Source organism: Ambystoma mexicanum, chromosome 6p (genome assembly GCF_040938575.1).
Source record: "Ambystoma mexicanum isolate Mex_15411 chromosome 6p, UKY_AmexF1_1, whole genome shotgun sequence".
Classification (NCBI taxonomy): domain Eukaryota; kingdom Metazoa; phylum Chordata; class Amphibia; order Caudata; family Ambystomatidae; genus Ambystoma; species Ambystoma mexicanum.
This window is the reverse complement of record NC_090935.1, coordinates 1,365,850,665-1,365,874,046: the sequence shown is the minus strand read 5'-3', so window position 1 is coordinate 1,365,874,046 and position 23,382 is coordinate 1,365,850,665. Positions and strand designations below refer to the sequence as shown.

The 23,382-nt window shown below is 45.7% G+C and overlaps 1 protein-coding gene across 17 annotated transcripts in view; it reads right to left on the bottom strand.

Moving 5' to 3' along the window:
• Positions 1–23,382, bottom strand: part of MPDZ (multiple PDZ domain crumbs cell polarity complex component) — a 1,735,289-nt gene that overhangs the window by 998,118 nt on the left and 713,789 nt on the right. For 16 of the 17 annotated variants that reach the window (XM_069626067.1, XM_069626068.1, XM_069626072.1 and 13 more), the window contains exon 19: positions 7,516–7,632. The exons of the other annotated variant lie outside the window; for it this stretch is intronic. In XM_069626067.1, coding sequence (XP_069482168.1) covers positions 7,516–7,632 — 117 coding nt within the window. The remainder of the gene's footprint in view (positions 1–7,515; positions 7,633–23,382) is intronic. 17 annotated transcript variants of the gene reach the window in all.

Sequence of the window (23,382 nt, the reverse complement as noted above, 5' to 3'; positions counted from 1 at the left end):
AGTTCAGATCTTAGGTCACCGGCCCTGGACACACAGGGCCTCTCAGGATGCCACACTTAAAGCATGCATACTTAAGTGTGAGGCACTTGTGCTCTTCAATTCCACGTCTTTCCCCGCCACAATGGCCATATTTGGGAAAGACACTTTCCTTTGCCTCCTTGTACCTGTGTCAGTCGCTAGTTGCTCTTCTCTTTTGTTAGGGAGTTTGGCGTGGTTCCTGTTACCCGTTTGCATAAGTATAATACTTCTTGTGCCTCAGTCAGCTAGAAGTCATTTCCTCATTGGTATTGGCATGCACAATAAACCTCGGATTGGTTCTCACCACTGCCTTCTCTACCTTGACACATTTGCAGCCCTATCTCCACAAAAGCCTCTTGCAGGCTGGGGTTCTGAGCCCTCCACAGTTTTTGTTGGACACTGTGGTCCGAGGTGTCATAGTGGTAGACGTGTACTAGGATTACAAGCTGTAACAAATGCTACATGTGTCACAATACCACAAACATGTTTCAAAGTGTTTTATTTTCTTTGTCAGGGTAGTGGACGGGTGTAAAGGATGCCTTCTACTTTGAGTTTAACAATATATTCTCTGGGTTCCAGCACAAAGTCTCTGGGCTCCAACACAAAGTATCTGGGTTTCTCCTTCTGCCTCTAGTCTTTGCCCCCAGTGAACCTCTTTGTCTTGGTCTGGTGCTGCAGTGGGACCTGAGGCACTCAAAGCTTCCATCGGGAAGGCTGACCACTGTAGGCACTGTCAGGGTGCCTCCTTCATCTTGTTGGGTTGAAATTTTGACTTCAGTCTCCAAAACCAAGTCCTTGTCTACCTCCTTGAAGAGTTGCATATGTGAGAATGCTAAGCCTAGGGGGAACCACAAATGGTAGAGTCAGAGAGTGCAAAGTAAAAAATTCCATTTGAATCTTGGATAATTTGTCTCAGAGAAAGGATTTAATCAAGGCAGCGTGAGTGGTAAACACAAGGGGCTTGTTGTCTATTTAAAAAAATGTAATTTGACGGCGGGGAGACATTACGTTTGCACTGTAATGTAAGCATCTCTCCACTGCCAGGTTTTCATCCATTGCATTTTGGAGTGCAAATGTAAATGGCAAAAGACGGCGTAAAAGCGTGTACGCCGCCTTTTCCCCTTCACATTTGCGCTCTATAGTGCAAAATGACTATACGCTTCTTGGCATGCCAGGCAGCGTTTACTTTTGTTGTTTGTGAGCGCTGCTTGCTGTGCTTGCATGGCAAGCGGCACTCACAAATTAAATGAAACTCTCCCTGGCATGCTTGCAGGTTGGGGATGGTTTAATTGCAACTGGGAACACTTCTTACCATGCACAATTGAGAGGAAACCGTCCTGACAGGCTTTCATTAGTTTAAGCGTTTACATTGGATCCCTATTCGGTCTACATGCTTTAAGCTGGTGAATAAAGTAGACAGACCTCATAGGGATCTCAGGCATCTGTGTCGGCATGAAAATGAAGCATTTGTATGGTGGAGAGGAAGGGAGTGGCGGAAACACCAGCTGCATTCCACCCCTTCCTTCTGCCATACAAATGCTTGAAAATGAGTTGTGGCGTGAAAGGAAGGCATTAAAGCCAAACTCAAGGCTTTTATGCTTTCCATTCACGTAACAGCTCTATTGAAAATGAGCTTCAAAGACGCTGACACAAGGATGCAGTTGTTAAAAAAGTAACATGTATTCACAAAACAAATGAGAATAATTGTTTATTTATCAAAGAATTGGGTATAAAGAAAAGGTCTCTTACAAAAATCTTGATTTGCCGCCTTGCTTTCTTCACTATCATTTCCAGTTGAACACCCTTGTGTTTGTCCACTGCATGCTGGTCTGTGGTGGTCCCAAACCCATTTCCGCAGATTCTGCAGCAAGAACCGTCGGGTCCAAGATGTCCTGAGCTTGCAAAATCTGCAGTCACTTTTAACAGGCTGAGATAAAAGGTGAAGCTTTCCTGTCAGCGGTCCATTCTCCAAGGACTCTAGGGACAAGAGTTTGGGGACCCTGATACCTAACTACCTCCCTGTTTGAAGGTCCCGATGCCATGGGTATGCCCCTCCTGGGTACCCCATTATGCAGACTCCCTGTCCATCAGTGGGGTGGCACTGTCTCGCACCTCCTTCCACCTCTAAAGGCTGCCCTGGATTGCAAGGTTCAACAAAACCTTCCTGTTCTTTCCTGCTCATCAGATCTTGCCACTCTGACCTGGCTGGTTTTTATAGTGAATAGACACTCCCCAACTTGGGTGCGTTCACTGGTGATGGTCTTCAAATATGTTCTCTAGATGGGGAAGGGTTCTGATTGGGTAGAGCTAAGGAGTGCACATCTACCTGGCTTGTTCTTGGGAGGGTGGGCAAAGCTTATAAATGTTCTATCTAGCTCCATGGGTCTTCTTATTAGGAGGGTAAAAAAGCCCTTCATGCACGTAGAGCTTTCAACAGTGAAACAACCCTGTCAGTGCAGGGGAGTGTCTCAGCAATGTTTGTTCTTGCTTCCAAACAATGGGCATCAATTGCAGTTTCTCGTAACATACCATCGATGTTCAGAAGGCTGTGGGCAGGCAACAATGTGTCCCTGTGTCTCAAGCGTGCATTGCATATGTGCTTCATTTAAAAACGCAGTACGCCGGAGAGTCAAAGAAATGGGAAAATGTATTGCGAGGGTGCAGAAGTGAGGCTCTGACACAATGGTGGTATGTTTTTGGGCAGAAATTTGCATTATACGAAAACGGGTTGGAAAAATGCCTCTGTCCCTAAAACCAAGAGGGGATTCCCTGCCTCTAAGAAAAGTAAGGAAATTGTCAGAATGTCCAAATTATAAAGTCTGTTGCTGTCGTGTCTCAAAAACCATACTTCTCTCCCCACCACTAATAGCTTAAACCTGCTGTGCAAGGATGATCTCCCCCTAAAGTAAAGTGTTCTTTGTAGATCCAACCAACAGAAAAGATAGCAGTTTCTTGGCTAATCAAAACTGATGACAATCAAGAAATATTAACCAATGTAGGACTCCAAGGTTAGGATCACAGTCCTTTTCCCTAGATTCCTTCTTATAGTGTTTCTCTCCTTTTGGGGCCGCTTATACAAATGTCAGTAGGCACCTCACAAGAATATGCTCCTTATGCTACTCCTATTTATCCCACCAACCTGACACACCCCTTTTGCCAAGCATATGATTTGCTTTCCTATGCATTCTTCACTTATTTTGGGTGCGGGTCCAAGACTCGCAGTATTAAAAATGGCTTGGTTTAATTTCCTGCCAAGCAATTGTCCTCTCATGGGCTGTCTCTCTTTTGGGCACGAGTCCCAGACTCGCATTTATAACTGCTTGGTTCACACTCTTACCAAGCAGTTATCCTTTACATGAACTTCTTATTTCGGTGCGGGTCCCAGACTTGCAATATTCAAACCGGCTTGATACACTCTACTGCCAAGCCTTTGTCCTCTCATGGAGTGTCCCTCTTTCGGTGAGAGTCGCAGACTTGTAACATTGAGAGCTGCATGGTTTACTCTCCTGCCAAGCAGAAATCCCAGCGTGGACTATCTCTTTGGGTGTGCAGGTCCAAGGGACTCGCAATATTCTGATTGGCTTTGTTCCAGTTTATCATATGGGTGCATGTGCCAGACTCTCACTTTGTTTCCAGAGTCCCAGACCGTCTTAATCCAGCTTCTGCCTCCACCCCCTTGTTCCCCTAGACCTCCAGCACCACTCGGGTAACCCGCGTACCACCTGTTTGCTTTCCTCTGGTAGGTACTTGCATTTCCCAAGCAGCTGTTGCATCTCTTGAGGCTCTGATAGAGTATGAGGGTCCGTCCCAGTCTGCAGCGGCTCTCCTGACATCTGCTTGTCCCTGGAAGTGCGTCCTCTGTCATGGATGCTTCCCTGGTGCTCTGGATGCCCCAAGGTTTCACACAGTAGCAGCCAGAGCAGTCCTTCCTTCTTGGACCTCGCTCGTGAGATGAATCTGATGACATCACTTTTCCCAGTTGTAGCCTCTCCCCATGTGGTCAGGGGACGAAAGCCGCTACCTGATCCTGACCCCAGGGTTGGTTATATGAGGCAGGACCACTTGGGGGAGGTGACCCTCAGATGAATGATACAACATCATCGGATGAGACATGGTACTCCTGTTAGGGAGCATTCTCAGAAATGTGCTAATTCCCTCTACCTTAGAGACCCCCAGCTCTTTTTTGCTGGACTTTTCATTTCTAACCTAGAGAGAGTGAGACATTTTCCCACTCTCCCATGTATTTTTCTGTAATTTGGACTCTGTGTTTCTTTTGACTTTGAAGTCTGACAAACTCCATAGGCACCATCTTTACATTGTGACACACAGCACCTTCAGTGCAGTGGCACAGAGTAGTCTCTTAGATTTCCCAAAGATTTAAATACCTTCTCTTGGTTAAACTACCGTTTCCAAGAGCAGTGAAGTGAAATTGACTTTACTTATATTTTGTAACTTTCTAGACCCAGCAGACACCATCTTAAAATAGGGTGCTGGAGGGTTTACTTAGTATCCCCTTTGTCTAGTTTCTCATGTGATATTTTTTATGTTACCCTTTCTACAATTAATGGCTTGTGGCAGTGGTTTACTTTTTCCTACCATTGTGTGTTTCTACCGCGGGCTGCAATTGCAGCTGCAGTAAAGCACCCATGGGTGCCCATTTGGTCAAAATGGCCCCGGTCTTCTTTTTTCGACATTTCTTGTTGGATAGGTCCTTCTTGAGATGTACTCTGCGCACCAAACCAGGTTTGGTCCCTTTGTTTGTTTTATCTTTCGCAGGATTCACTGGTGAAGCCCGCCTTTGGCTCCAGCGTGTCTGGCAGGGACAGGAAGTGAGGGAGGTGCCGAAACTCCCTGTGCTTAATCCCCTTAGTTACAGGAATGCACCCAAAGGTGATTGGCTGGCTGTCCTTGGAGAGCTGCCACCCTGCTGTGTGATTGACAGCTAGGCTGCAAATGAATGGGAGAAACCTGCATAAAAGGCAAAGCTTTTTGCTTGGAAGACAGAGTCAACCACTGGACACAGGAATCCGAATAAGAACATCGCTGAAGCACCAAATTCACCTCGAATAGAGAAGCCCTGCAACTGAGGACTTCTCCCCTTGGGCTGGTGGGACCAATCAACCCCAAATGCAAACTCGTCTGGACATCCTCTCAGAGCTGGCTGTACTTCCATTGCTGCTGCAGGAACCAAATGCCAGGGAGAGGAACACCAGAATCGAGCGCATCATTTTTAAGTCGAACCCGAGCTCCAGGAAGATCCTGCGGACTCAATTGAAGCAGGACTGACCAAGCCTGAGCCACCTCAACAGTGCTGGACCCCAGATGCGAGGAAAGTCCATAAAGGTATCTGAGAACCGCAGTGGTGCTGCTTGCGAGAGCCGCAAGGAGCTGAAACCGCAAAGTGCCCCTGATCGGAAGTTTGCCCATTGCTGCCGCCGATCTTCCATTCATAGTGTAGGAGTCCCCAGATGTCCTCCATTTTGTCCTCACGACTGAGGCCCAGGAATAACAGGATCTGCAGACCTACACAGGAACAGAAGCCAGCTGGAACCAATTTCTTCTAACCAAAGGTACTGTAAAACTAAGGGGACTTACGTCTTGTTGTGTAGCCTCGCTAGTTCTCAGTTGAGACTTGTCTTGGTTGCCTTTGCAGAGTTGCGTGCAGCTTTGCCCCTCACAAGCCTCCCAGCTTGTGGCCCTACAGTGATTTCATTTTATACACAGACTTCTAAAACATTGTGCATGACCTTTTACCTATCTGCAAGGCGTGTTTCAGCTCACATATATTTTTGCTCAACTAACATTGGCAGTCCTGGCTACCTGAAAGACTCTTCTACCTTTCTTCCAGGAGAATGTTAAATTTACGTTGCATTGGAGGGTTCAATAAGTACTTACCTGCTTAAGAATATTTGTTAACCATTGTTTTATTCCCTCATCTTTTCCTTATTACCCTAAACCTCAGTATTGCTCTAAATGTGTCAGTGATATATCAATGTCCAGAGTGTCCTAGTTATTTAAGTCACCTCAGGGTGTAGGAATTATCTGTGTGCCATCCCCAATGGGTATCTACTGATTTATTGAAACAGAGCGTGCATTTGTGAAGTATATTATTGTTACATATTTTGCCCCTTTCTAAAGAAGGCTTATAGAACTGACTGTTAAATTAATAAAGAATTGTTTAATCAAGAAACCTTGAATGTACGTGTTTATTTGGATACTTGTCACTGTGAATCTCTGTGTAATAACCCTACAGCTCACATTGACAATCAGGAAAACGGGAAACCTATGTGAACACATTCTCCACCAGGACTGCCCAAGTCCATAGATCAGAAGACTGCCTGATGTAGTCCGTTCACCAGGTGTTACCAACGGGTCAAAACAGACCCAAACCAGGGACCTGACCTGAATGAGGATGGAAGACAATCCAAAACACAGAGGCCAGAGCAGACATCAAATGGGGTAATCCAAAGAAGTATAGGCCAGGTCAGTACCAGCTAAATTGATCCACAAAATATTGATGCATCCCAGTGCACAATATCACCATGTGCCAGCAAGGAAGAACAAAACCAAAGTCCAATACAGCATCCACACGTGGCCAGCAGAACGTGATCCCAAGGCAGTCCAGGTAATCAGGAGGCAAGAAGTCAAACACTGGGTCAACAAAGCTGGAGAGAACACGCTACTGGAATAATTGAAGAGGGCGAGGCTACCAGAATGCAGATGTTTTACTTCCACATTGGCGGAGAGCACACCTTCCCTGGTGCCGGATTGGCCATGCATCTTGACACGTGATGGAGTCACTAATGCTCTGCACTTATGGTTTGTACCTTGCGCCTGGTCTTCCAAGCACACCGGCAGCCGCCAGCAGTGCATCACCAGCCGTGACTGCCAAGGTGTGACAGTCTGGGTATATAAGACCACTCCACATTAATTACATATATGACCCTCCAAATATAAATAACAGATACAAAGTTATTTAAAACAAACAAACTGAAATGTTTGTGCCTTCCAGTAAAGAGACTTGATATTTTTACCAGAGACACCCATTAGACTTACCACGGTTTAGCCTTCTATGTAATAGTATATGATAAAAGGGAATGGTTAAAGGAGGTAGACTGCAAATGTTATGACAGGACTAGAAAGTACATGGTCTTGAAGCACTTACCTGTCATTTGCGTTTTGATGCCACACATTTTTGGGATGCAAATGCAATCTCAAAAAACCCTCCCATACCAAGATACTCAAAGCATGATCACATGATGTCAATCATGCATAAGCAAAATATGCATATGACTGACCATTGTCCACATCAAGGTATGTGTGATTTCCTCAGAAGACTTCATTGCAAAGAAGTCTTAGACTTATACAACATAACCACACAAAATAATGATATGGAAAAGAGAAATTTGAGGTTGCAGGTTAATAACATTGAAAGGTAAAACAAACTCAAGAAATGGAAGCTTGTTTGAAAGAATTTAGTGAAGTACAGTGACTGACCAAAGCAAGTTCAGCATGAAAAAGAGCCCTTTCAGCATGCTCCTCCTCCTCAAATGATTGGGCGGTGTAGAAAATGGAGTCCTCCTTAGCAGACACATAGCCTTCTTCTGGAGAAAGCTGCAGAGAGAAGGGAGCTCTGAGTTGGACAGGTGTCACAGAAAAACAGGCAAGGAAATGGAATGCTAACATGAGCTAGCAAAGGAAACAGCTGTGAAAAAAAAATGTGGCTCATTACGAGTTTGGCAGTAATTCAGCCGAATTACCACCAAAATCGGATATCGTTACCGCCACTTGATCCCTTGCACTTACCACGGGATGACGAGTGGTGACAAGGCGATGTAAATCCCCATTTTTGGAGTCCATAGGACTCATGGGGATTTTGACAGATATACCTTGAGCCGTTATTCGACCATAGTAAGTCCGCAGAATTTTGGAGGTTTTACCTACAGCATTTTGCTAGAGATGAAATCTCCACATTACCTCCAAAATCGGAAATCGGTGGTGGAGTAAAAACAGCAGCAATTTTGATGCTGCCAAAAAAATGTCAGTAACAGAACTACTGCCACTTTTTTACTGCACCACTGAACTCGTAACGAGGCCCGTTGTCTTAAGGGCACAGCGTCTAGTTCGACAAATGAAGCTCTGGCACAATTAGGCACTAGAAAAAGACACCTGTCAATATGTGATCAGCTCCAATGAAACTCGAATGAGACGTTTCTTGGCAATACATTTACATTTTGTCCAGCACTTCAACAATTGTGTACCACCTTTCCTCACACAATAGTCCCGCCTTTGCTGGTTCAAGTGTGTTCATTTATGATAACACTAATTTGCATTCAGTTCAACATGACAGCCCATACAGAGAATCAGGAAAGTACATTTCTGCATTTCCACCCAGTCTTCACATTCTATTCCATCTTGTAAACAATGTTAAAAGCATTCATATTTTACAGGGCATTTGAGCACATCTATATTGATAATTGAACAGGCATAAAAATGCCAATTTACTTAATTTCTGCTGAGCTTATTTTAATGTATTTCATTAAATATTCAGTTATCCGCCCACCTGGACTATCAGGGTAATTTGTGGCATCAGCAACATGCTCACCATGAACATGGGTGATCTTTTGTGAAAAAAGGTATACAAATGAGTGCATCATATGTACTCATTGTTTTAGTTGGGCATTCTGACAATGACCAGTTGTCTTTAAATATTTATTTTAAGATTCAGGTTCATCCCTACATTGTAGAGTATGTTTCATGTTGCAAAATGTAAACTAACGGACCCACAGTAGAGGAGAGGGAAAGAACCATACTTTCTTTAGGAGCCCATTACAAATGTAAAGGGGCGAGTGGGGATGATAAGCACTTCAGAGTGCCACACCAATTGTCATTCTAGAGCTGGACTGGGGGTAGTGAGGCAAGCAGAACCATTGTGTCACACAATAGAGGATTGGTAGGGCAGATAGGCTGTGTTGATGCTGATGCCATAGTGGCATCTCTCTTCTCTCGCTTGCAAGCACGTTGCCATTCCTTGCAAACAGGCACTGCAGCTGAGGTTTTCACAAGCGTTTCATAATACAGCAGCTACTCTCTTTTTCGGAACATGCCTTGGTGGGGCTCTGCATCAATGAATGTGGGAGCCCTCTCGTTGTCTATCAATAAAGGCAGAGTCACAAGGATTGAGGCGGGACTGGCAGAGCCTGCACCCAACACCCTGTTGACCAGGCCCACACAATAACGGTACTGGGAAGCAGTCTGTGTTAAATCCAGAAAGTAGAGCATTCCCACTTCCCTCAAATTGTGCCATTAAGAGAATTTTGCATATTTCCAAACTTTCCCAGAGGTAGAAAAGGATCCAGAGTGTAGACATAGACCAGGACCCCCTAAGAAGGTTAAGTCCAACTGAAAAACATCAGAAGAAGGATTTGCTCAAACAGCCAAACTACTAAGTGGACGGTAATCCAAGAGGGATCCCATGGGTTTTTCATACGTCCCTCCTCCCAAGGCCAAAGTTGGAACAACAAAGATCCCCCTCCCTTCCAAGGTGCAGGAAAGAGAACACTATATCAGATCCAACAGCTTCCCTCAGAATCTAAGAAGCTCCCTCCAGTCATATCGTTAGACTATGCAGGAGTGAACACGTTTTAATGAACAGGTCCTTCTAGGCAAGCAATAGTAAATAGCCAGATGCTATTCTTGGGAGGGTGAGGAAGCAAGCTTCTAGTTCAAACCCTTTTTTTTTTAGATAAACACTGCTCAGAAGATGGCACTCGTGGACTGACATACTCACCATGAGAGACAGGGTAACATATCATCACTCTGAAGAAAACATAGGGCACATGAGGAGTTTTTCTCATACTTAATATCCTGTTAAAAAAAGAAGGTTACCACATATGTACAGTGTAAAACAATCCATGTATGAACACATGGTTTTTAGATTAACAAATTACTTAACTCTCTGTAATGTTCTTTCTGATGGATGTTGCTGCCATAGATTCCTTATTTATGATATGCCTATCCCAGTTCAGCTCTTCTCTGGAAACTCTTTCTACCACCAGGAGGCACAGCACGACTCAGTGTCAGCTCCGTCTGACGCCTCCATTTGCCCCGTGCCAGACATGATGTCGGGGTCTGTATATATATTGTGGCGCTGTGCCCCATGACCTCAGTTTCACCCTTTTTCCCCTAGCACTCTGAACTTCAGGAACCATAGAACAAGTAGATTACTAGCTTCTGGCAAATAGGGGCAGGAAAAGAGGGTGATGAGGAATCTGTTGGAGAAATATCCATCAGAAAGAACATTATCGAGAGGTAACTCATTTGTTCTTCTAATGGATTTTTCCTCCCACGGTTTCCGCATCTATGATAGACTCCCAAAGTAGTCCATAAACCTGGAGGAGGGAGGAAGCAACACACAACCTAAACCAGAAAACTCTGGAGGACTGCTCTACCAACACGGGCATCGTGGCCCACAAATGAATGCAAGCAGTGTCTAAGGACGCCCACGTTGCTGCCTGGCAAATATCCAGGACTGGGACTCCCCCCCCTGCAGGGCACAGGTGTCAGCCACTCACCTGGTAGAATGAGCTCTGAGACCCTCATTCTGAGATGTAGAAAATGATCCACCTAGACAGGGTTCGTTTGGTCACGGCCCTACCATCACGAGTACCAGCTTCACCAACAAAGAGCTGGTCATCTTTCCTAGTCTCTCTAGTACAAGAGACGCAGAGCTAAAGGACCCATGCCGGGTCCAGCCGATGGAATTATTCCTCCGCTGTGGAAGGGTGGGATGGAGGAAAAAAAACTTGAAGATGGATCTTCTGAGAAATGGAAATGTGAGACAACCTTCAGCAGAAAGGAGGGTCTCACTCTCAACGCCACCTTCTCTTTGGGAGGTAAAACAGTCACTGCGTATAGCTCAGTCACCCATCTCACGGAAGTGATTGCAACCAGAAACGTCACCTTAAGGGTGAGTAATCTATAAGAACAGGAATTAAAGGGCTCAAACACAGCGCTAATAAGAAACTTTAAAACTAAATTCAAATCCCACACCAGAACCACAAACTGGCAAGGAGGAAAATGGTTACACAACCATCAGCTTGAAAGTCCACTTGACCATCAGCGCATCCTCGTGAGCTTACTGATGAGGAAATTCCCTGGAGCAGAATAACTCATACTTCCTGTTGACACTTGAAACAAAGAGGTCCACTTGAGGAGTTCCCCAAAAGGAGACCATCTCCTCCAGAACTTCCTGACAGAGTTCCCACTCGTGGGCGGCCAAAGTCTGACTGCTCAAGGCATCTGATGTGATGTTTTCTCATCTGGCCGGAAGATCCGCCATCAGAGAGACACCATTCTCCAAAGTCTAGAACCACATTCACATTGCTTCTCTGCACAGAGGCAAGACCCCAACACCACCTTGATTTAAGATAATCCATGATCACTGTGTTGTCCGTCAGGATCAACAGTCTTGCTTTTCACAGAGGAGAGGAGAATGACCAAGGCCAGCCTGATCGCCCTCATCTCCAGAAAGTTGATGTGTTCCTGAGAATCAGCAGGAGACCACAGTCCACGCACCATTAGGTCTGACAGTTGAGCACCCCAACCAGTCAGATTGGTGTCCGTGGGCATCATCACCTGGGTTTAAGGTTGGCAAAACAATGCACCGGTCAGCACGTTTTCTCAAACGGCCCACCACACAAGAACCTGAACCAGCTGGTCAGATACCTGCAAATGGTCAAGCGTGTGGCCCCAAAACTGACCATTGGCAACGGAATTCACTGAAGCAATCTCATGTGCAACCTCGCCTCTGGCACCACAAGGATGCAGAAGGCCATGAGGACCAGAAGGCGCAGGGAGGCTGAGGCCAGGATTTGTCCCAGAAATTGAAGTACATTGACCAATCCGAAAAATGTTTGCCACTCGATCCTCAGGCGGAAAGCCTCTGCCCAGGCAAGTGTCCAAGATCGCACCGATAAATCGGAGGGCCTGGTCGGCGAAATCTTTCGAAGTTCAAGGAAAGTCCTGGGCTGTTCAATAGAGTGCTTGTTCGGAGCAGGTGCTCCAACACAGTCATCTAGGTAGGGATAGACATGAATGCCCTCACTCCTGAGGCGAGCCGCCACCGCTTCTAGCCCCTTGGTGAAAACCCTGAGAGCTGAAGAAAGAATGAATGGCAGGACCTTGAACTGGTAATGGTGTTGACCCACTACAAACCTCACACTTCCTGTGCTGTCGATGAATTGGCACACAGAAGTAGGCATCCTGAAGGTCTAGGGAAACCAACCAGTCCCACAGATTGAGGGCTTATATAATCTGGGCTGGAGTAACTAACTTGAACTTGTCTTTGTGAAGGAACAAGTTCAGCAGCTACAGTTCCAGGATGGGGCAACAAGCCCCTGTCATCCTCCTCCACAAAAAAATAGGTTAGTACAACCTTCCCTCATTCTGAGCATGGAACTAGCTCAATCACGCTTTTCGACAGAAGCTGACGGACCTCCTCCAGTAGAATGGGGTCCGGAGACAAAGGTTTGGCCAGGGGCAATATCCCTGCCGGATGACTTGTAAAGGTCAAGAAATGAACGTGGTCTTAGACCATTACGGGCTGAACAAGGAAAGCCCCCATCCACCACTGATGAAGAATGCCAAAGCCTGACACTGAGGTTTAGCGCCCTGGGGTGCGGCCTCGACAATGGCCGCTACAATGCCCCCTCACTGGATCACCCTTTCCTCAACCTCACGGGAAGTGCCTGCCTTGCCCTCTCCAGGCCCCTCATGGCAAAGGCAGGAAAGGGACGAAAACCCCTGCCCAGAGACAATGGCTGTGCGGAAGACTGTTGCACCGCTAGCCCCAAAGACTTCGGGGTCGCATTGGACAACTGGAACTTCTGAAAGGCGTCATCAGCCTTAGCTCCAAAAAGGTTATGTCCGTCGAATGGAATATCCAACAGCCTGGTCTGGACGTCGGCTGAAAACCAAGACAGCACCTGACCACCGTGCTAGTGGGCATGGCCCTCCCCACACAGTCTTCTATGTCGAGTCCCAACTACAGCATCTGACGTACTGTCTCCTTTCCGCCTGTTAGGGAGAATTCTCAGAAATGTGCTAATTCCCTTCTACCTTAGAGACCCCAGCTCTTTTGCTGGACTTTAGGAATTTTAATTTCTAACCTATTTTTCATTAATTTGAACTCTGTGTTTCTTTTGCCTTTGGAGTCTGACAAACTCCATAGGCATCATCTTTACATTGTGACACACAGCACCTTCAGTGCAGTGGCACATGGAAGTGTCTCAGATTTCCCAAAGGTTTAAATACCTTCTCTTGGTTTCCAAGAGCAGTGAAGTGAAATTGACTTTACTTACATTTTGTAACTTTCTAGACCCAGCACACACTATCTTACAATAGGGCGCTGGAGGGGTTACTTGGTATCCCCCTTTGTCTAGTTTCTCATGTAACATTTTTATGTTACCCTTTCAACAATTAATGGCTGGTGACAGTGGTTTACTTTTTCCTACCATTGTTTGTTTCTACCGCGGGCTGCCATTGCAGCTGCATTAAAGCACCCATGGGTGCCCATTTTGTCAAAATGGTCCTGATCCTTTTTCGCCAATTCCTGTTGGAAAGGTCCTTCTTGAGATTTCCTCTGAGCACCAAACCAGGTTTGGTCCATTTGTTTGTTTTGTCTTTGACGGGATTCACTGGTAAAGCCCACCTCTGGCTCCAGCATGTCTGGCAGGGCAGGAAGCGAGGGAAGTGCCCGAAACTCCCTGTGCTTAATCCCCTTGGTTACAGGAATGCACCCAAAGGTGAATGGCTGGCTGGCTGTCCTTGGAGCACAGCCTCCCTGCTGTACAATTGACAGCTAAGCTGCGAATGAATGGGAGAAACCTACATAAAAGGCAACGTCTTTTGCTTAGAAGGCAGAGTCGACCATTGGACGAAGGAATACAAAGAAGAACTTGGAAGAGATGCTTGCTGCAACTCCTGGACCGTTGGTTTGCCCTGTGAAGCCCTGCTGCATTGCTGAAGCTCCGAATTCGCCTCAACTAGAGAAGCCCTGCAACAGACGACTTCTCCCCTTGGGTTGTTGGAACCAATCAAACCCAAAGCGAACTCGTCTGGGCATCCTCTCGGATCTGGCTGTACTTACATTGCTGCTGCAGGAACCGATTGCCAGGGAGAGGAACACCAGCTACAGGAAGATTCTCCGGACTCCCATGAAGCAGGACTGACCAAGCCTGAGCCTCCTCAACAGAGTGCTGCACCCCAGTTGCGAGGAAGTCCATACGATATCCTAGAACCGTGGTGGTGCTATTTGCGAGAAGCTAAAACTGTGAAGTGCTGCTGATCTGAAGTTTGCCCATTGCTGCCGCCGACCTTCAATTTGTAGTGCAGGAGTGCCCAGACGTCCTCCCTCTTGTCCCCACGACTGAGGCCCAGGAACAACAGAATCTGCAGACCTACAACTGGAACAGAAGCCAGCTGGAACCAATTTCTTCAGACCTAATGTACTGTAAAACTAAGGTGTACCTGCCTCTTGTTGTGTAGCCTTGCTAGCTCTCATTTGAGACTTGTCTTGTTGCTTTGGCACAGTTGCTTGCAGCTTTGCCCCTCACAAGCCTCCCAGCTTGTGGCCCCAAAGTGATTTAATTTCCTACAAAGATTTCTAAAACATTGTGCAATACTTTTTACTTATGTTCAAGAAGTGCTTCAGCTCACCGAGACTTTTGCTCAATTGACATTGGCTGTCCTGGCTCCATGAAAGACCTTTCTAAACTCTGACTTTGTGCTTTAACTATCCCTCAACAAATGTCACACATTGTATAACTTGTGTAGCTGGGAAAGGGTTAATTTACTTTGAATCGCGGTGTTCAAAAGTACTTACCTGCTTAAGAATATTTTGTTAACCATAGTTTAATTCCCTCATCTTTGCCCTTTGACATAAACTCAGCATTGCTCTAAATGTACTAGCGATATATCAATGTCCACAGTGTCCCAGTTATTTAAGTCACCTCACGGTGTAGGAAGTTTGAGTGCCATCCCAAACAGAGTGTGTTTTTGAAGTATATTTTTGTGTTACATATATATTGCTCCCTTCTAAAGAAGACTTATTCAACTGACTTTTAAATTAATAAATAATTGTTTAATCAAGAAACCTTGGGTGTAAGTGTTTATTTGGATACTTGTCACTGTGAATCTCTATGTTATAACCCTACAGCTCACAGTGACCCCTCTTGAGATAAGCCTGGCTGCTCAGTCACTCTACCAACTTGTGTAGTACATGCATATACCAAAGGTTGGGTTAACTATTGCCAAAAGGACAAGGCTGGTGCAGTCTCCCACAGGGTACTGCATACAATCTTGACCAACACCGCCAGAGACCAAAGACAGGAAGCTAGCCCTCATCTCTCCCTCTGGACATACTAAGCTGCATTGACCACTGTCATTCAAAGGCTGAAGGAGAGCTTCACCATGGTGCAAGAGGCATTCACCACCCGCAGTGCAAGACTGATCAACGCAAATACCTTCTTGCCAAATGCGTCCAACCTCTTAGTTTCCCTGTCCGGTAAAAGGGACAGGAAGGTAGAAGTCTTCAGGCTAGCCAGCCACAGGCTGAACCGCCAAGTTCTCAGGGAAAGCATGAGAGTAAAAAAAGGCCTGGTCCGACGGAGCAAGATGGTGTTTCCTCTCCAGATCCCTGTCCACTGCCAGAGCATAGGCAGGTTTAGGCAGGTTTCTCCAACACCTACAATACGGAGAGCCTCCACTGCCATATTGAAGGGCAATAGTGTCTCCTTTTTGAATATCACAAAGTTTGCACTGAACCGGATTGGAGCAGATGGCCCGAGTACTAACCATCTTAACCATCAAATGCTGCAGGGTGGCATGAGGCTTTCCCGGGATGGAAGCTGGCAAAACTGTACATTATCCATTTCCACCAACAATATGAGGGTGGAAATGGATTTTAAAAAACATATAGTTAAGGATGCATCTAATGTTACATAGGGAAATGATATTTCCCACATTTGGCAGGTAGCAAAACATGCCCAATCTCATCAAGCATGCCAAATGTGGTGAACATCCATGAACGGGTTCAAAGGTTATGAGAAGTTTAAAAGGTGATTTTTTTTCAGTTGCTTAGGGGAATCTCAAAAGGTAAAATGGACTTTCAGAGCTCTATTTCTTTGGGAGTTCGCTGCGATGGAATGGGCGTCTTACGCCATGGAGGACAAAATGCAGAACTTTGCTGCGGATTGGGGGGAGGTTATGGCGTTTGTATCCACAATGCCTAAGACTGTTAGAGCTACAATGAGGTGGAGGAACTGTCCGGAAGAAGGGAGATTTCGATTGTTGAATGCTCGTCTTTTGTTTTGGGGGAGATGGGAGGGGGGGGCGGGGGGGGAGAATGTTATTTCTGAGTTTTGTCAAGGTTGTAAAATTCAATAAAAGGAGTTAAAAAAAAAAAAGTTTGCTTCGATTTTCCCATTTTTGCCACAAATAATGAAGCTGGTTTTTAGAGCAAAAATTCTGAAAAATGCACAAGCCAAACAGACGATAATATGTCCCCTTACTATGAAATTCAAATACAAAAACAATAACTACAAGGAATCACTTCTTTAAATTTGTGTAGAATTGCATGAAATGTATGCAAGACACCTTGAAAAATATATGACAGCCACATTCACTTAACATTGTCCCCTTTACCGTGAAGCAGAATTCCAAATGCAATTACTACAGGGAATCACTTGTCAGGAATTGTAAAATTGTATGCAATATATTCAAGAAACCTTCACAAACATACAACAGTCTCATTCCCTACAAAAGGGTAAATAATCAAGATTTAATCATTACAAATAATAAAAACTACATTAAAAACGTACATTCTTGGAAAGTTTGCCCAGCCAAGAGAAAATGCAAATAAGGCCAGGACGGAACACCATAGAGACACAAGTAAGTAAGGACAAACATCAACCAGAAATTGCCTTTTCTGATGCTGCCTCACAGATCTCAGAGACATGGGCAGCCATTTAGGGCTTTTAGGCAACCACCTTGCCAAGCGGGCTCAATTCTGACCCCACCACAGCTCACCTGAAGTCCTACCAAGCCAGTGTGTGCAATGACATGTTTTAAGCCAAGCCCTCTCGAAAAACAGCAGCACTTTCAGTACAGAACATCTCTATGTAAGGAAGGGGCATAATAGATATATACCTCCTAATCACTAACAAGTGCCTTCTTTCCCTCATGTTAGAATATCCCCCTTCCTCACACCACAACTCCATCGTCTTCAATGGTATTGGTTAAGCAGAGTGGGACTAGGGCTCAATGGACCTCATTACATGTTTGGTGGTATTTCGGTGGGTAAATCTCCCAAAATATGGCCAAGAACACACTGTGGCGAACCAGGAGGAGGACCCGGACCAATGATCAACATGGTTCAAGAGTATTAAAAGCAAAAGAAAACTCCTTACTTGCCCTATCTCTTTGGGGACAGTTTCCTGCCTAGAAACTAAAGCTAATGGTGATTGTCAAAAGAAAACAGTCTTTAGTCCGAAATGCTAACAAACTAATTTGGCCCTACCACTTTGGAAAAATAAACTAAAAAGAGAGACTGGAGCAATGGACTATAACTGGCTCTCAGAATCAACTTTGTCGCAATCTGAAATCTCACGTGGTGCTTCTGGTGAGGCTTAACGGGTCAGTTCCTTCTTTTTCGTGTTGCAGACTGTTCTCCATCCAGAGAAGAGGTAGGGCCCAGTTGGGGAAACAACCTCAGCGGTGTGGACTCCCAGGAGGCAGCCCATGTGGGAAAAAGCCTTTCGGCACAAAAATAAAGTCTTCCTTAGGAGTATTCCCAGCGGCCCTTCAGCAGTTGTCAGGCAGTCAGATGATACCAGGACAATGATAGGCAATCTGGTGATCCCCGGATGGTAGTAGGTGGAGGAGGGATGGAGGAAGTCCAAGGAAGCAGGGTGCCAGAAAACAGAAGGAAGGAGGAGCGAGAGTGCAGGTCTGTGGTGGCGGGAGGAGCATGGCGATGTCTCTGGGCCGAAAGAAACACAGAGGCAAGAAAGGGAGACTAAGTAACGGTATGCAAAGGAAGGATAAGCAAGAGTAAGCACACAAGAAAAACAGCGTTTAGCCCGGCAGAGCGTGAGAGTTGCAACGTGCAGTGCGGTGGTCCTGCCGCACTGATAAGGAGCGGCTGCCATCTTGACAACCACTAGACCGCTAGGGATGCTTGCGTTGCCGTCATAACGGATCGATCCCGTAAACCAGTCACCAACATCTCCAGATGCTCCACCGAGGTGACATGACAGTATAACCCCTCCTTAACCGGGGTCCTCCTGGTCTTCCTGGATTGCTGCGATGGAATTTCTGAACCAATAAGGGCGCATAGAGGTTGTGCACTGGCTTCCATGACCTTTCGGCTTTGGTTTAACTTTTCCAGTGCACCAGATAATGCAGGGTTCCATGTTTGTATCGGGAATCGACTATCCAGAGACCTCATACTCCTTTGGTTCTATGTCGGAGGTGATTATGGGTAGTGTAGTCTTCCAGAGGTGTTTGTCTGGGAGATAGGCCTTTAGTGAAGAAGAGTGAAAGACACAGTGGATGTGATTCATGCATTTAGGAAGACATAACTTGAATGCCACAGGATTGATCTTGGAGATTATCTGGTATGGGCCGATGTAGCGAGGAGAGAACTTGGATGGCGTATCCACCATAGTAGGTGCATTGTGGACAATCACACCTTAGTTCCTACATTCCACAGAGGTATAGTTCTCTGACCCCGATCCGCATAGGCCTTGTAGCTTTTTTTTTAAACAATTTTTTTTTCAAACAACCAAATAACAAAACAATAATCTTAATCACACTGCACCAATAGCATGACTTCCGTTGTTCCCGGATACCCTCCCCTGCCCCCGAGCTTACACCATATCACCAATTCACTGTCTATTCTGAGGGTATAATTTGTGCTTCGCTTGTCGAAGAGTCATTTAGGCCTTGTAGCTTTCCTTGCTTCTCCCAAAGGCTTCATGGGCTTCCTTGTGCACCTGTCTCAGGCTCTCGAGCAAGGAGTCCACTGATGGCATCTTGGAGGACGGAAAGGCCGTTGACAGGAGGTGTTTGGGATGGTATCCATATGTGCAACAAAAAAAAAAGGACTCATTCCTATGGCGGCATGAAAGGTGTTGTTGTAGGTTAACTCCGCCAATGGTAACAGGTCATACAAGTCATCTTGTTCTTTCCTCATAAAGCATCTAATGTATTTTTCAAGGGTACAGTTAAGTGTCTCCATCTGGGCATCACTTTGTGGGTGATAGCCTGAAGACAAGGATCGATAGATTCCAAGGAATTTACAAAGAGTTGCCCAAAAGGAGGGAGTATAGTGTGTGCCTCTGTATGTAGGTGATGATAAAGTCAAACTGTGAGAAATAAGAAGCCCACCTGGCCTGGCGTGCATTATGACACTCCATTTGTTGGAGAACCCAAAGGTTGCGGTGGTCAGTGCGCACCTCGAATGATGTGAGGCACCTTGAAGGAGATGTCGCCATTCTAAGCAAGCCTGGTGAATGACCAAGAGTTATTTCTCCAATACGCAGTAGTTCCTCTCGCTGGAAGTGAGAGTGTGGGAATAGTAAGCCAAGGGATGCTCTTCCCTGTCAGGTCTTTTTTGTAAAAGAACCGCTCCTATGACACCCCCTGAGGCATCACTTTCCATGAAAAAAGGAGCCATTTGATCTGGTTATAAGAGAACGGGAGCAGAGCAAAAAGACGACTGAGTCTTTGAAAGGCTGTATCCGCCTCCGTATTCCAAGAGAAAGGAAAATCTTTTTTCAGCAGCGCTGTAATGGGTAGTACAATGTCGGAACATTTTTGGATAAACTTCCTATAAAGGTTAGCTAAACCAAAGAAGCGTCGTTATGCCCTTACTTCTTTGTGGTACTGGTCATTGCATGACAACCTCGATCTTGTGAGAGTCTATTTGCACTCCTTCTCTGGAAAGGATAACCCCTAGGTAAGGGACGGAGGAGGCATTGACCACACAGTTGTCGGGTTTGGCTAGGAGCTAGTATATCCTTAGGTGCTGTAAGACCTCCATAACATGTCGGGTATGTTCCTCTATGGATAGTGAAAATACCAAGATGTCATCCAGATAGACTATTACTGTGCGGAAAAGGAGGTCGGCAAAGATCTTGTCCATGAAACGCTGGAAGATTGCCAGAGCGTTGACCAAGCTGAATGGCATTACCTGGTTTCATAATGCCCTATAGGTGTTCTGAAGGCAGTATTCCACTCATCTCCCTTCCGTATATCCAACAGGTGGTATGCTCCCCTTAAATCCAGCTTTGTGAAGACTCTGGCACCCTGAATGGCTTCTAGTATATCCTTTATCAGAGGCATTGGTTAACAGTCCCATATGGTTATGCCATTGAGACCATGGTAGTCATTGCAGGGTCTCAAATTCCTCATTGTCCTTCTTCGGGATCAAAAACAGGGATGCTCCAGCTGCCGACTTTCTGTTTAGACCGTTCTGATAGTTACTCCTCAGGTATTCTCCGAGATCCTCCTTCTCGGGGAGGGATAAAGAGAACATCCTACCAAAAGGTACAGCAACATCGATGGCACAGTCTTCAGTACAGTGAGATGGTAATTCCTTAGGAGATCTATCTTCAAACACATCCTGAAACTCTTTGTATTGAGCTGGTATACACATCACCACCGATGCTAGCAAAGAAACTGATACTGCTGGTTCTGTACATCCAATATCTGGTATACAACAATATGTGGAACAGTACCGTGATAGGAATAGTATGGTGTTCTTGGTCCAGTCGCTTGTGGGATCGTGCTGGTGTAACCAAGGTATACCCAATATCACTGGGAAATGGGCTGTTCGGATGAGGTCAAAAGATATTATCTCCTTGTGTTGGAACATAGACATCCGGACAGGTTGTGTGCCTTGAATAATGGGACCAGAAACCAAAGGGGAACCGTCAACCCCTTCCACTGGTACAGGTTCACTCTTCTTTATATGCATAGGAATCGTGCTCCTCTCAACATAGGGGGTCCTTCCTCTCAATTCACAGTTCCTCCTGGGTTTATGTATGACATCACATACTAAAAGTGTGTGTCCTTCTTTGACTGTTGGGTTCAGACGAAATCCAGCATTACTTGAAGCCAAATGGAAAAAGGCTTGATGTAGTCAAAACAGGAGTAAAAACAGTTTTTTCCAAGTCCCATGTAGGCAGACAATGTCTTTTGGACTGGGAAGTCATTATTGGATTGGAGTCCTTGTCCCCAAGAAGGGAGCCACTCCCAGTGAGGTCCCACTTGCCCAGACCACTAGAGACGGTCCTGCAGAGTAGACTCGCCACCCTAACCCCACATGGGGTGACTGCCCTTTCTGGAGAAGGGATGAATTGACCAGATTCATCACAACATTTACTCCAAAGCATCTGCTGGAGCGACCACATTCATATCAATCTCCTGCACCAACAGGATGAAGGAGAACACGAGGCCCAACAGATGCATAAGCCGGAAACCAGAGTCTAATAATGGAAGACGTTCACCATCTGCAACATTCTTGCCACCACTGTCAGCAGCTTGTTGAAGACCCTTGGTGCAGAGGTAAGGCCAAATGGCAGGGCTCAGATATGGTAATGGCAATCCCGACCACAAATCACAGGTACTTACTGAATTTCTCAGATGGATCAGTAAATGGAAGTAGACATCCTGAAGGTCTAGGGACACCAGCCAGTCCTGGAACTTAAGGGCCTGGGAGATCTGGGCGAAGATGGTCATCTTGAATTTGTCTTTGCAAAGGTTTAAATTCAAAAGCTGCAATCCATGATGGGATGCATGCCTCCCTCCTTTTCTGACAACAGAGAATACAGTACAATCGCTTCCCCTCCCTGTGAAAGACACCAGATCTATGACACTCTTTTCCAAGAGTGATAAAACCACTTCCAAAAGAAGTGGACCTGGATGGGGAAAGGAGGGTGGGAAATAAACAAAAGTAGAACAATATCACTATGATAACACTCTTAATGCCCAAGCATCGGAGGTGGTCAGACACCATTCATTAACTTACAGTGACAAACTCCCTCCCACTATAGAATAATCTGCAAAGCCCAAAGTAAAGGGGTTTTGGATCAAGGGCAGCCAAGGGAACTCTGGGGACATAAACTCCACCTCTCTGGCAACTCTGTCTCTGACAGAATCCCATCTCTGAGGGTGGAATAGCCTGAGCTTTTTTGATTCTTAATATATATAATTGGAGGTGGATATGTCTCTGAAAGTGATATCTGCCATCAGATCCCACTTTCATAATGCTACATCCTAAAGAGAATGGTGCAAACATATCATTCTGCTGAACCTGTGTACTGACACCCCTCAGCAGCTGCCATGCAATTTGGCAGTTACAGAGTGGTATATGCATTCCCGCTAACAGCTCTTTGGAACCCAAGATTCCAACAACCAGAGACTGCCTTTGATTGTGGGCAGCTATAGTCAAAATTCTATACTTGTGTGCTCTCAAGGCTGGTGTTAGAATACTGGCCATGCCCAGTTTTGACATGGTGGCAATCTGAAATTGTATACTTACACTGGGCAAAACATTTTGGTGTCATTTAATCATCAGCGTGTTTGCCATCGACTCATTTCACTAACTGGGCCTTATGTTTATCAGCCATGTGAAACTGGGCATCGCCCAAAACAACCATTTGGACCCAGTGAAGGAAACCCCATTTTCTATCACTCAGAGAAGGTGTGTCTCCTTCCCCAGAGGACAGGAAATCTCCCCAGGTTGTTAGCTGGGAAACACTTCTTTAAAAGGTGAGTCTCGCCAGGACAATGAAGCGCTCACACCAGGGTGGTAATTACTAGAGACCTTTGGGTGCATTCCTTTAACAAAGGAGACTATACACAGGGAGTTTCGGGAAACTCCCTTGCTTCCTGCCCTGCCAGACCCACTGGAGCCAGAGGCGGGCTTCACCAGTGAATCCCGCCAAAGACAAAATAAACAAAGGGACCAAACCTGGTTGGACACGCAGAGTAAATCTCAAGAAGGACCTTTCCAACAAGAAATGGCGAAAAAAGAAAACCAGGCCCATTTTGACAAAATGGGCACCCATGGGTGCAATACTGCAGCTAAGGATTGAGCCTGTGGTAAAAACGCACAGTGGTAAGAAAAATAAACCACTGCCACCAGCCATTGATTGTAGAAAGGGTAACATAAAAAATGTTACATGAGAAGGTAGACAAAGGGGATACTAAGTAACCCTCTAACACTCTATGTAAGATAGTGTGTGCTGGGTCTACAAAGAGAAAAGGGTAAGTAAAGTCAATTTCTCTTTACTACTC